At 36.8% G+C, this 14,883-nt stretch overlaps 1 protein-coding gene across 2 annotated transcripts in view; it reads left to right on the top strand.

Moving 5' to 3' along the window:
* The window catches only part of CPQ (carboxypeptidase Q), a 154,551-nt gene that overhangs the window by 42,903 nt on the left and 96,765 nt on the right, over positions 1-14,883 (top strand). For both annotated transcript variants that reach the window (XM_032706580.1, XM_032706589.1), the window contains exon 4: positions 12,740-12,947. In XM_032706580.1, coding sequence (XP_032562471.1) covers positions 12,740-12,947 — 208 coding nt within the window. The remainder of the gene's footprint in view (positions 1-12,739; positions 12,948-14,883) is intronic.

The following is a 14,883-nucleotide window of genomic DNA, read 5'->3' as shown; positions in this document are numbered from 1 at the left end:
ATGCCAGACTGAATTCTTCAGTGTAGTCTTTGTGCTCACTTTTGGGCAAATCCTATCTGTCACCAAGAGAATTTAGATGTTGTTAGAAGAAATGGAGCCTGTGTTTTAGGAGCTGATCATATTGTACAGTGGTTCTTGCTATTTGCACAGTGATTAAAGAATCAGATTTCAGGTAACTTCATAATAGTGAGAAATCTGTAGGTGATGTTTCTTCAATCCCAATCTCTCTTTGGCTTTTGCCAAACTTTTTGCTTTGAACTGCTTAACTCTGTATTTTGGTTGTTTTGGGGGTTTTTTTTACAGTAGACAGGGCTTCATGTGATATCTGAAACCTCTGGGTAATTTCATACACCTGGCATACTTGTTTTCTTATGAAGTCAGTAAAATGCTGATGAGACTTACAAGCACTTTCTCTACTTCCTCCTGGTTTTGACTACTCCTGTTCAGGAATAAGAGTTTCATCCATTTAGTGTACAGTAACATAAACAGTGTCCCGTAACTTTGGTAGAAACAGGCTGGTAAAACAGACTCTGTTATCCAGAAAGATAAGGGCCAATAAGGATAAGGGCCTTATTGAAATCTTAGCTTCCTCACCAATAGCTTTTCAAGGCAAACCTTTATCAATGTAGTATTCAAAAGTTTTTTTCTTCTTTTCTGGCCTAGCCACTCCCCTACCATTACTGAGTCACACATTTTGTTGGTGGCTAGATGGCCACCCATGTTGTGGTTTACTCTGATCTTGTTTGGGTACCATGAGCACCCACTGATTAGGTTTGCTAATATTCTGGAGTTAGTAAGGTTTAAAGGAGCAGTTTTATTCTGCCTTTGCATTACGGTTCATGTATATAAAGATGTTGAGTGTATAAAACAGCCAAATCTTGGGTTTCTTGTACTGATCTTTAAGGAGTTACAGCTGTGCTTGCTCTTGGTTGAGCACTGGGAACTTCAGCAGTTTTCTGTGATTTCCTGTTTCTCCCTAATCAGCTCCGACTTTCTTCAGCACTTCCAACCCCTTCTGAGTCTGTATGAGTTGCTGTGCCTATGAAAGCCCTGTTAGCAAGTTCAGAACCCTCTGCAATGATTGTAATGTCTTGATCCATCACTTGCAAGTTTGTTTTAATATTCTTACAATATTCAGTTTTCTTGATTACACTGACAACTGTCTCACTAGTATGTTGTGACTATAATTGCAGAGGATTGAAGGAAAACCTAACAACAAAAAGATAGTGATTACAGAGAGGGATCTAAGTAATACAGTGCCAGTGAATTATTTTCAAAATGTGTGTATTTATTTTCAGCTGCTGATAAGATCTGAGAAGTATGTGGACTGTTATTTTGTTTCTCTGCAATTCTCCATGTTTTTTCTGTATAAGTGCAGCACTTAGGACTTTATCTGGAATGTTCATATCTAGAGCACATGAGCACGTGGCTCTGGGCAACTGGAAAACATTAAATACTACCAGAATGGCTGTGCTAGAATGGTATAGAGTTGGTGTTGGGGGTGTCCTAGCCTAATATTCTTTTTCATTAAAAAGAAAAAAAAAGAGTAAACTGCATTCATTTCAAGTTACAGTCAATAAGCAACTCACTTTTTTTATTTTGGTCCAGGCAATGCTGAAACAGCTTGTACAAGGTCTACTGTATAGATTCACCTGCATATCAAATTTTATTATTTTCATGTCTTATAATTGGTTTTCCAGTTTATATTTACCACTGAATATAGTTTCTACTTTCTGTATTACTCAAGATACTTATTCTGTCTATTTAGTATTGTTCTTAATAGATGATGTTACTAAAATTTGTCTACAGATTACAGAACCATTTCAGCTTGAATATATCGAAGTTTTAGTTATGAAATATGTTGTATCTGGTCTAAAGCATCTGAAGGATTCTTTTCAAGGTTCACTGCTCATTTCCAAAAGTGACCACAGGTTTATATAGGGACTCTGGCTGGATTTGTGTGCTTCAAAATCTATCTCATGTATACAACATAATGATTTATTTTGATATGTAACTTTTTACTTACGTCATGCAAAACAGGTAACCAGATATAGGTGCCAATTTTAAAATATATTTAATGTGCAACTCAACCGTTAATATCCACAGTCTCTCTGCTCAACTCCCGACACATGCAGAGGATTTGGAAATCCCAGTTCCTCATTTTGTTTTGCTTTATTTGCTTAAACATGTGATTAAATTTGTATGGTTTACTCCAACATATTATGATTTCTCTTTATAAGAATGCCTGCAATGTTTTTCAGGGGATAGGGGGCCTCTTGTTTCTGCTGTTTCTTCCACTTCCCACCGTCTTGCTTGTGGCTTGCCCATATGGTAGGGTATTTCTGTGTTATTTCATGAAATGTTGTCTTCACTTAGGATGGCCTCACCCTGCTGTGTTAGCGTTATTATGAGGTATGTCAGACACTTACATATGATTAGCTAGACCTATTTGTATGATGAAACCCTTTATTTATGGCACATAAATTTTTAGGAAGTCAGAGCCAATTATTCCACAGTTGTTGTTTATAATTTTTTTCTAGATGTAGCCTAATGTTGATGGCCAAGAGTAATAATGGGCTCTTCTCTGTAGAAGCAGTCTTGTGCCTTGCAAGTGTAACCATTTCAATTGCTTAAATCCTTTTCTTCAGATTTCTTTTCCCCTTCAAATCCAATCAGTCACCTGTGCATCTCTTATTGTGTCCATCTTGTTGCATCAAATACTAATTCTTTGGTCTTGCCTACAGACTAGGGCTAAATGGTGAAAATCCTTCTCCTTCGGGTTTATAAATTGAGGGGTACCAACTCCTGTCTCTGCTCTGCCAGTGATGCCAGCTTTGATTACTTGCCTGTTGTCCTCTCCTTCAGGCATCTTATACTTTCTCTCATTTTGTTTCTATATTTGGGTGGGTGGTACAAATCTAAATCTGTAACTTTGTTCTCTTCCAATATTCCTTTTTAAATCTGACCTTTGATATTTATAGATTGTTCCCATTAGTTGGGTAGGTGACTAGTGTCTGTGACTTCTGCTAAATTGTTTCACCTTACCTTGATTTCCTGGTCACTGTTCACAGTACTTCTGCCTTGGCTATTTAATATGAATACTGCAAATACTCTGGGAAACAGAGAGGGGTTGTCTTTTATATGCTTCTTTTAATTATTACTATTATTAAGTAGGATTAAGCTTTGACTGCAATTTATGGCTTTTTAATCTATTGTGGTTGCAACAGAAGAACATTTATTCTCAGAATAAGAAACAGAATATAACCAGTTGTTTCTGACTTATTTGTATTTGGATTTCTTTTCCTTAGTTTGCTGATGGCTGTGAAGCACACAAAAAATGCCTCAACAAAAGATATTAAAACTATGTACTGTTTAGCTCTGGAAAATCAAGACTGATTCTAGACGTTTGTGCACCAGACAACAAAAGATACTTTTGTCAGACAAGGGAGAATAATCATATGAATCAACTAAAACCAGGGATTCTGAAGTTCCATTCATTGCTCTGCCTTGTGTCCCTGTGGGATCTTGAGTAGCTCACAGTAATATCTCTCTTTCCTTGTTTGCAAGCAGTGGTAACATTTTTAAAATATTAATTTATAATAACATTTGTACATTGTTTACTGTAAAGAAGACAGCATTAAAAGTCAACTATTCTAACCTGTGATTAAGTAGTCAATAGTAGATTCTGCAAAAATTTGCCTGTGCCAAAAACAAGTAACAATTGTGTTATTACATAACAGTGGGAGACTACTGCTGATAAATAATCCATTATATAACCATGGGGTTTTATTAGGAAATAAAATGTAGTGTGTTTGATTGTTAACTTCAGCTAGATTGAGATTTCAGGTTGGCCTAACTGGGATCTGTGGGAAATCTCTGGCAGGAGGTGAATGACAGAGAATATAGTTCATTACCTTGGAATATCATACTTTCAAATGTAAATGTTTAGAAATAATTAGTCGACTGTAGAGGATCTGGATTTTGAGTTCAATTCAGTAATAACTCACCATGAGACAGTTGAAGCCACTGGAAAGAGCATGAAAGAGATGGAATTAGTTTGACAGCTGCAAGGTAATTTAGCCAGTGTACATTACCTTGTAGAGCACAGTTCTGTTTCTAAAAATTATATGATGCATTTCTTTCTAAGTAGGTATAGTTTTTTAACAGATTTTCTATATATATTATTTGTTAAGTTATATACATGGTCTCAGTGTTAACATCTATCATTCACAGTCAGTAAGATAATTTTCCTGCACAGTGTTCTTCAGGGGGGGAAATAATTCCTAGCTAGCATTTGAACACTGGGGAGAAAATTCCCACTTTTTATTCTGTTACTGTCTTGCAGTGTTGCACTAAGTGTATTGAGCCCTAAGGCTGTGGGGTGTGCACCACTCCATGAATGCAGGTGACTCACTGCAGGCCTCTCCTCATGGAGAGGCTGCCTGAGCAGATGAGTGAGACCCTGGATAGATGGGTGAGGAGGAAGTGGGGAAGCCCATGGTCACCCCAACAGTCCTCTTCTCCTGGAGCTACCAGAGGTGAGCTTGGAGAGTTCTGGCATTCTCATGGCTGTCACTTTTCAGATAGTTTGGAATCTCATTGTGTCCCTAAATTCATATCACCTCAACCACCACAATTCATTAGATCTGACTGGCTGTGTGCTTGTATCTATTGGTTAAAGTCCAAAATCACTTGTGCATTTTGATTTATGTACAGACTACAAAAGTCATTGTCATTATTCTACACTCTAACAAAAGCCTCCAGCCTGCAACCTTTTTTCCAGCAACATTTTCCTGAGCAACGTGGATCAACTGATGAAAATGAGTGAAAATTGTATTGCTTCAGAGAGTCCCTTTTCCAGCACAGACTCCTAGGCACTATTAGATATTAAAGAAATCCTTAAAATGTAAGAGTGGCATTGAGAATAATCTTCTCCCTCCCCTTCTGCAAATGATGAAAGAAGCAGTGTATCACCAAGATTAAATCAGAAGAGCACAAACGGTCAAACATTAAGGAAAATAATATGACTATACAGTATGCGTTGAAGATCACAACAAACTTGATATCAAAACCAAAACACTGACAAAGTGTTGCATTTTGTCAGCAATTTCTCTTTTCTTTTTGAGGAAGGAAAATGACTTGAATTCTAAAGACTCAACTACTTCCTCATAAAACCCCAACATTAATTTCCTCATGAAAACTGCTCTGTACTGGGTGTTCTTCCTGCATGCTCCCAAAGAAACATGTAGCATGAGAAGATTCCCAGAACTTACTCAATCATTCTCTCAAACATGGTTTGCACTGGAGTTTTTTTTTCAGCCCGACACTCTTCATTTCCCAGTCACAACACTAATTGCCAGGAAAGGAGCTGTTCAGAGGAAAGACACACCTATTGGGACATTTTTTATTTTATCTGATGTAGATTATGAAGCTTTTGGGACAATCTGCCACAGTCAACAGTCAACAAATACAGCTGGGGAAAGAACACACACTTGGCATGACATTTTACTGTGCTCAATGTTTAGTCCTAGTTTACAGGAGTTGTAATACTATAATAAGCTTTAAAAATATATTCTGTTCCTAAAAAGAACTTTTCTGTTTACAATGGATGTTAAGATCAAGAATGAAAAATTCCAGGTGTCTCTGTAACTTTGGAGTGACAGGCAAGACTTGCCTGAATTTTGAAAATAAAAGTATACCGTTTATTGGAGAACAAGTTTATCAAATAAGTGTAATATACTATTAGATAGTTTTCTTATCACTTAGACATTTACATTGCATTTTGCATGCACAAGTGTCATTGTATAATCTGTGAACTAGATAACAGGCAAATACAATGATCAGATGATGTTAAAACAGTCCCTTTCATGTGACACTACTAAAATCTCTCAGTAGAGGGGAAAAATAAGTGATGCCCCCGTCTCTTATTATTTTTACTAACATATTTTTTATTCTCTTTTTTACTTGAATAGCAAAGGTATTGGTTAATAGAACAGCAAAAAAGTGTTTAATATTCTACAAAAGTTAGATCTGTGGGAGCAAAAGAAGCATTTATGTAGTGAAAATGTTTTAGAGTTTCGATTTTCTTCAGAAAATATAGGGGCTCATCCAGACATATGTCTTGTACTGGGTTTTGGTTTGCTCATGGCTTGATATTGAATCCACTCAGGCCCTTCGCTCTTTCTTCTCATATCCAGTTGGGTTTTAAAGCCTTTTCCCACTCCACCCTCTCTCACGCCCCCTTCTATTGAGGTTAATGGAAGTGTTGCCACAGATTTTCAGTGGAAACAGTGCTATACTCACACACAAATAAAAGATGACTAGATTTGCCTGTTTCCTCTGATCTGTTTTGCTTCTGTGATTTAATTCTATGCTATCTAAAGTGATAATAACTATCTTATTGTACTGTAGTTTTTTACTTTTAAAAACTCTCCCCTTTTATCCATTCACGTAGTTGCCTTTGATACTAAGATACTGTGTTCTGCTGTCTTCAGAGACATGCTTCCATTCCCATTCCTACCTTACGTTTTTTTTCTAGACTGCCTTTGTGTTTTCTGTTGATGCTCAAGTCTTCCTTTTTACACTTTGAAATGTGTCTCCATGAGGCTTTGCTTGCATCGCTCAGACCTATTGAAGGGGAAAAGTATTTCTAAATGCATTTAAGATAGGTTTGTAGTTCAGTTTTTTTAAGGAGGTCAGTGTCCAAAGAGCATACTGCTCTGAATGGTGTGTGGAGTGGAGAAGGAAGGAAAGAAGAAAAACACCATCCACACACTCTTCTCTGAGTTTGAGGCTTTCTCCTGCCTCCTTTCAGACCTTGCTCCCTTTTACTTACCTCTGTGGTCAGCTGATTAAAAGGGAAAAGTTTTTTTTACTGGTGGTAAGACCAGTATTCTCCATTCCTACCGTTTTCCTTCAGCTCACTGGATGTTGACTGCATGTTATCCTTTACCATGACCATGTTTTGAAAGGAGGAGGAACCTCCCTGTATTGTCCCATGATATATTAAATTCAGTGTCAGAGGAGACTCATGTTTCTGGTGACTTCATGTATATGCCTCTATGTGTGAGATCTTGACCTTCTCTGCTACTTCCTGTCTGCAATGAATCAGAGACTTGGAAGCACTGATATGGTGATTGATCCTACCTTGAAAGCTCTGATGCCTCTTCACACCTTTTTGTACCTGAAAATTTTAATGTAAGAATTGATTATCAATAATAAAAAACATCATTAAATGGAGGAAGTAGGAAGGCCAGGTCAGTATTCTAGACAGCTAGCTGTTACTTAGTTTGGTTTTGTATTGCTAGCCCTGTGATGCATCTTTGATTCGCTGCTTTCCAAATAAAGAGAATGGAGGGGTTTGTTGTTTTGGTTTTTGATTTTTTTTTGTTTGTCTGTTTGGATTTATTTATATCCTTCCTGTAGGTATAAAATACAACATCTGTTCTCAGTGAGGTTTTTTTAAGTTTTTCTTGTGTGCTCACTAGTCTCTGGTGATAGAGGGGTGTCAGTGAAGATATAAATAAGGCTCCGGCTTAAGTCTAGGAAGCCAGGAGTTCAACAAGAAAATAAAAAAAAAAAGCCCATGAAGCCAGAAGCCTTGCAGCTGCTGGCAATTAGAATTGTCATTGGTGTTCCCTTCAGGAGCCCTCTGCTAACATATTTGTGGTAGCATGCAGCAGGCAGCTGCATTCTCACAAGGCAGGGATGTAAATACAGGAGGACAGAGCTTGGTGGTTCATATTGAGCAGAAGGAGGCCAAACAGGTGTATGAATTAAATAGTTCCCTCAAGATGTTGTCAGCTGCTGGAGAGTCATCCTCGTGTCTGTAAGATTCAACAAGTTTCTTTTTCAGTTGGAGAGCAGATGATGCAAACTTCCATTTCCTATAGATCCTTGGAAAGCTTTGTGCGGACTTTTCTACTTTCCCAGCAGTTGGATAGTCCTGGGGTGGAATTCATTGGAATGCACTCAGATTTCTTCATTTGATCATTTTACCATTCACAGTTGTTTTCTGCTTCTTGTTTGAAAACCCGTATCTAATTCATGCTATTTTAAAAAAATTCTACACTTACCCTAGAATTCCCTTGGTGCTTGTGGTGCTAAATATTATAATGAAATACAAACATATACGTGTTAGTTGCATTCTGTAACCTAGGACATATGTAATCACGGCAAAGCTATTATGCTTGCTTGGTAAAGCCTAATTTTAATGGGTACCTAGTACTGATTAAATGCAGTTTTCTGAATATTAATTTAAATGGAGTCCATGTGGTAACAGAGTAATCTTGTGCTCTTTTTCAAAGGGAATTTTCCTTGGTAATGCTGGTAGTTTCTGGAGCCTCTCTTACACTTCACTAAACTTGGGCAGATGCTACATCAATTAAAGATTGGTACAAAGCAATCTGGAAGAGACTGTATGGCTAGATTCCAAATATTCTAACTTTGGTACCAGACTGCTTTATTATTAATTCCATATTTGTATTGTATTTTTACTCCTTAGCTTCTTAAAATTTTCTGTGCGTATTCCTATTTGGTTTTGAATTTAGCAGTCTTGTTATCATTTCAACTTACTGTAAACCAGCAAATCAAATCCTAAAAAGACAATATAAGAAGCAAATGAAGCAAGAGAATCTTGGGACAAATGATGACAGAAGCACAAAATTGGGCTGAATTTATTTCTTTTATATTTTGCCAAGTGACTGTAAATAGGGAATAGTCTTAATTTTATTTTGTATAGACCTACTTCTTCTGAAAAGATTAACAATACTTTTGACATTTGACTAATTGCAATTACAGTTCAGCCTCTCTATACAGATAATGGTGAGAATACACAGTTTGAGTACACACAAGGACAAGTTTTGTTTTGTAAGGACTTTATGGTGCTGGAAAAAGGGGTTTACTTGACTAGAGTTCAGGCCTTGCCATGCTGCTTCTGATGCAGAGAAAGTTACAAAAGTGAGGCACTCAAATAACTACTCTCCATAGCTGAGCATGAAAGCAAAATGTATAGTTTCCCTTCTGTTCTGCTACAGTATGTTTCTTCACTCACTTTGAAGTGTAAAGCTTTGTATATGTGGGGATTTTTTTGTGATATGTAGAATATATAAGTATAAAAACAAAAGCAAAGTATGAGGAGGATGTGAGGCTATTACGGAGAGTTAAGGCTGTGATCCTGCTATGGCTACAGCTAGTGATTAATATAGTCATGGTTTCATTCATGAATGTGTTTTATAATTTAAGTCAATAATAACAAACTAACTGATCTAATATGAACTCTTAGTTTACATGTGGTTCGTACAGTAAATATTGCATGGGTCCTGTAGAAAATAGGTGGTCAGATATGTAATTAGAGTCTTGCAATGTGTTTTGAGTGAGCAAACTAAAGACACTTAGATAACATTCAGTTTGTATTTCCAAACCCTAGATTGCTTTTTGAGATTGATGTGAAGAATGGTGCACTGGGGGTGTGTGCATACACATTATGGCTGAAGTAGATCTTTGTAAGCTTTTGTATAATCAAGTTTTGGTTGTTTTTTTTTCTTTTAGATATGTTAGAGTTCTTGTAATGTCATGCTTACTTCTCTCTTTAGGAGATTGCTATCTTCGCCTGAGGCTTCAATTTGAGATATATTTTCCATCACAGTATCCAGTTTAGCTTGAAGCACTAGTTCTTACACAGATTATTTTTCCCTGGGCATTTTAGCTTATCTTAGAGATAAGGGTTGGAAGTGCAGGAACAAAGTAAAGAAGCATGCAAGGTCAGCTACCACAGTAATAAGACTTAGAACTGACCTGACACCAGCAAGACATCTTTTCATTCACATTTTTTAGTTTCTCCACATTTGATTGTTTTACTCAGAAAAGAAACTGTCTCTTGATTTTTTTATTCTTCCTTTACACTTGCCTGTAGGATAGAAACCTCATCTGTTCCTTTTTAGTCATTTGACATGCACTTCTAACAGAGAAAATGCTTTTTTTTTCTTTTGGAGCCTTTCTTCTGCTATGTTATTCATACCATGATATTTCTCTTAAATCCTTTCTGAGATGTGAAATCTAGGGGATTATCAAAAGCAAAATTCATCCACTTTATTTATCTGAATCTTGTCAGCTGTTGAACAAGAATGTCAGGACCAAATGACAATGAAGGTGCACCTTGCTTGCCTGTAGGTACCAATGTTGTAAAGTTGAATCCTGATTTCAAGTAAGGGTTGCTTTGTGATCTCTCTAGCTGGTTTTATGTGATGCTTTGCTTTTCCTTTTCAAGGAGTAGGGAATGGTAAATGTAAGAGATTTTTTTTTAAGTAAAATCCTTTTTCTTTAGAAATAGTAGTCAAAAAGTCATGTTTATTCAGACTCAATGGAAAATATCTTCCTCGCCCCCAGTACAAAAATTCTTTCTCCTGGACTACATCCTCTTTGCCCTATTTTGAGCCAAACTCAAGAATGCTTCTCTCCATCTGTTACACACAGAGTCTGCAAGTAATTTCTATTTTATTTAGTTAATTCTTGCTCAGGTCTTGCCATATGGTCAGTAGCCTTTCCAGTTCTTGATTATCTCTGCATAAAAGGACCTTAATTTGCTTTACTTTTTTTTTTTTTAAATGTACTCTTTGATGCTTTATTAAGCAATATGTTATGTAGATGTTATACTTAATACATGGCATATTTTGCATGTATGTGAACTTTAATCAGGTGCTTCCCGGGATTCTTAGTGTCTGTTTTCTATATGAATTTATCTTGTAGCATTAGGAATATACAGTACTGTGTTATTGTTTTGTGCCTTTGTACTGGTAATGCTTAGGGTCCATTTCCCTTTTTGTAACAATCATTTGGACAGTCATCCATTCCCTTCAGGTCCTGGTATCTACCTGCCTGTGCCAATATATCTTAATTTTGGTAGTTGGGTTGACCTTTGTAAGCTTGGCAAAATAGTAATTTGAACATAAAAATGGCACTACCGGGTGACTTACAGGTTTATTTTTTGACTAGCTGGATAGCTTTTGTACCTGCAAGTGTTCGTTCATTTGGGGTGTGTAAGCACGTGTGAATCTCAGCAGGTTGTCAGAAGCTTTATTCACAGTTGTGGTGGAACGTTGGGATTGAGCATCTGAAAGAAATGTAGTTGCTGCTTACATCGGAGAAACAAATACAGTTTTAGGGGCTTCTTTTGTTGAGCATCTGGGAAATAACAAGGACAGTGAAATCAGTGATAAAACTTGAATTACTGCAATTCAGTGTACACACCACGTTAGTACTAGGACATAATCTTGCCAGAAGACACAGGTGAATGGATTCATTTAAAATGAGCACAGAAAAAAGAGTTGCTGCTCAGTTATTGAACGTAGGGGTTTTTTGAACATTAATACATGAAATTGTCATATCTTTTTTTTTTTTTTTCCCCCAGTGTGTTGTTTATTTTACATTGTTTGGAAAGTCTCCTGGTTAACATGCTGGGTATATCCTCAAACACTCAAAGAAATATTAAACATATGCAGCAAATTATCACAGTTTAAAAGTAGGGATGAGGATTGCCTTCTTTTTTTTTTTTTTCCTACAAGGACAAAGGACAAGGAAAGAAAAAGAAAAAAGAAGATCTGAACTTATAAGTCTACATAAGTTTATCCCACTCAGGGAGGATTATGTGGCACAAGACATTCTGAGTACCAGGGTAACTGTTATTCCAGAGGTGAGCTATGGGTCACCCAACCTGCAAAGCTGATGGAAGAAGCACTGGCCTTTGTATGAGGTTCAGCTGTAAACAACTGGGAGCAATAATCTCCTGAGCTGTTGCCACCTATAAACAGATCTATTTATATTCTGCAGCAGCTCCTCTAAGACCTCTGTAACTGTTTTTTAGTATTTTCTTGTCAAATAAATATTTATACATATCTACTCTGTGGGTTACATTATTGATTATATTATTGCTGAGAAGGATTTAGTCTTCTAAACAAGTAGAACTGAATAATCTGTCCCGTTTTACCTAATCTATAGCTTTACAAAGTAGATTTCTCTCTTCCTCCTCACCACATCTCCAGAAATTAGGTGGGGGGGGTTTTTCCGGTCTGGAAGACCTAAAAATAACCCAAATTTTGAGGGTTTTTTTGGTGGGTTTTTTGGTTTTTTTGGGTTTTTTTTTGTTTAAATGTAAAAAAAAAAAGTGTCTGCTACTTTAAGAAGGCTCATAGGTGAGGATTTTCACGTTGTACATTTTTCTGGCCACCTGGCTCTGGGTGGCCCTGCTCGAGCAGAGGTGTTGGACCAGATGACCTCCAGAGGTCTCTGCCAACCTCAACTGTTCTGCAGTTCTGTTATATAGTATATGGAAAATAGCATTAAAATGTAGTAGTGAATTTTCAGTTCATTACTTGTCACAGGGGAAAAAAAGAATGTACTTTGTGTAAACTGTTCACTTACAGACTTTTCATTGCTTTTCTTCCTGATAAAGCTGTGAAGAAAGTGTGGTATCAGAGCATGTCAAAGCACGACAATGACCTAAATAGAGCTGACACAGAATAGATTTCCAGACATATATAATGGTAACAGTCAGATATTCTGATCAGTGTAAAAGCACTTGATGTATTTTATCAAAAGGTTTATTAAAAATAGTAAATATACCCTTTTTGAGAGTCTGCTGGGGATAGTTGTGAATGTATTCTTTTTAATAATTCTGTGGTAGTGATAAAAACAATTACAGAGCTAAGTTGTTAACCCTGTGTTTTTATTTTTCTTTTAATAGCCCACATACGGGGGGGCAGAGTTACCAGCCTGATGTACCCCAAATCCCCACTGCTTGCATCTCCGTGGAAGATGCTGAAATGATGTCACGAATGTCTTTCCGGGGCACTAAGATTGTTGTGCACCTGAAGATGGGAGCTAAGACCTATCCAGACTCTCCATCTTTTAACACCGTGGCAGAGATAGTTGGAAGCAAGTACCCAGAGCAGGTGAGTGAGACTATACGAAAAGAAACTTATTTTTTCTTTAAAAATACAAAAAAAACAAACCCAAAGAACGACCCTTTCTAAGAAATCACTACAACATGTAACTTTTATCCACCTGCTCTTCTACATTTCGGACATCTCAGCTTCTCAGTCTTTTTCAAGTGACAGGTTTTGTTGCTATGTTGAGCAGGTGTTGTATGTGTGTTTGGAGGAATAAACCATCTGCACCGAAAAGTATCCACCAATTCTGTTTGAACAGTAGTTAATCCTACATTATTGGTTTCCATTTATAAGACTTTTCTTCTCGCTTTCTCTTTTCTTCCAAATTCTTAGCTAAAAATCATACAACCTAAATTCATGGTCTTGAAGGATTTGTGCCTGGTATGAGGTCTTCTATGTCAGCTTCCAACATGGAATGACTTTTCTGGCAATATAGTTTATTGTGAAAATGCTGCTGTAACCTCAATTACAGCAGCACTAGAAATTTCTGCTAGAGTACCTACTGATCCACAATTTTTTTTAAAACATTTTAGCTTTATAGCTTCAGTGGAATTACTATCTCTTACCTTTAAACCAGGCATAGCTCTTGAAAGGTTTTATCTTTTAGGAGATGCTAGTTCTGTAGCTCTGGCTTGTGGTGTCCAGAGATCCTCAGTGTTAGCATGAATGTACAGTTTCAGAAGCTTGAGCAGGGAAAAAGTAATTACCCCCATAGCTGATTGGTTTACATCCCACCACCTGTGAGTCTAGCTTCATGAAACACATATTTACCAAGCTAAATGCTCCAGCTTCTAAATTAGGGTACAGTTAATTTAATTTTGTCATCTGCATTTTTAACCATGTTTCTAACCAGTTGATTGGCTATCTTTCCTGAATTATGTTTTGTGTATTCCAAAATTTGACATATCAGTTCAGGTTATAAAGTATTCAGATGTAGACTTCAAAGATATGTTAAGGTGCTTGTCTGTACTTGATTTTCTCTTTGCTGTCCTGCTCTGTTTCTTTAAGTAATGAAGTGGATTGGGATCTCTTTGCTTCTTCCACTGAGAAGCTAATCTTTTTGAAACAGTGGGTAAAGGCTTATTTACAAGCCCCCTGCTGATGTTAATGGAAGTGGTAGTGGACACACTTTCAAAATGTAACCAAGAAACAGGAAAATAAAACAAGTGAATGTTTAGGTTTTTTAGTACTCAGTTCCTCTTGGAGCGCAATGGATGCTTCACACCGCTCATTCCACTGTGTTACTCTAGTAAGAATAGGAACCATGTAGCTATTTAGGCAATAAAATACACTGCAGACCCAAACTCTTACAATGCCTTTTATGCCAAAGCGTTTCAAAATGCAGTACAAATCCAGGGGAACAGAAAGGTGACATTTCCACGGGCCAGATTTCAGTTTAAGTTTTAAACTGAAACAAAAGCAAATCTGGATCTCTGAACTCTGGGTGAGAAATCAGCAGTGGATGGTATTGCTCTTACAAAGGTCTAAAGCAAAACAGTTTGAAATTAGATTGATGCCTGTGAAACATAACTGGTCAGAGGTATTGCCACAAATTATAACTTGAAATCCTGGAACTTAATTGAAAATGCGGGTCACTGTAGGACACTGAAGAAGTCTGGTGAAAAGTGATTCAGTTTGAGATGTAACTGCACATTTAGATGTGCTTGTGTTCATCTATATGTTGGCCAGAATTTAATATACTGCTTGATTTATAAGTAATTCATTAACTTCTCCCATGAGATTTTAGCATATTTAATAAAAATAATCACCATGAACTGAAATAATATTTGTCTGACAGTTTTATCTGTAACAAGCAATGTTGAATATTATTACTCAAATCCTTTGAAGCAGAAAGCAATTTATTGTTTTTTCTTCCCTGTTTAAGAGGTTTTTGGAGGGTTCTTTTTTGGTTTTGTTCCTTTTTTTCTTTATTTGACCA

Source organism: Chiroxiphia lanceolata, chromosome 1, assembly GCF_009829145.1.
Source record: "Chiroxiphia lanceolata isolate bChiLan1 chromosome 1, bChiLan1.pri, whole genome shotgun sequence".
NCBI classification, from domain to species: domain Eukaryota; kingdom Metazoa; phylum Chordata; class Aves; order Passeriformes; family Pipridae; genus Chiroxiphia; species Chiroxiphia lanceolata.
The sequence above is the reverse complement of the archived record's forward strand: the minus strand, read 5'-3'. Positions and strand labels throughout refer to the sequence as shown.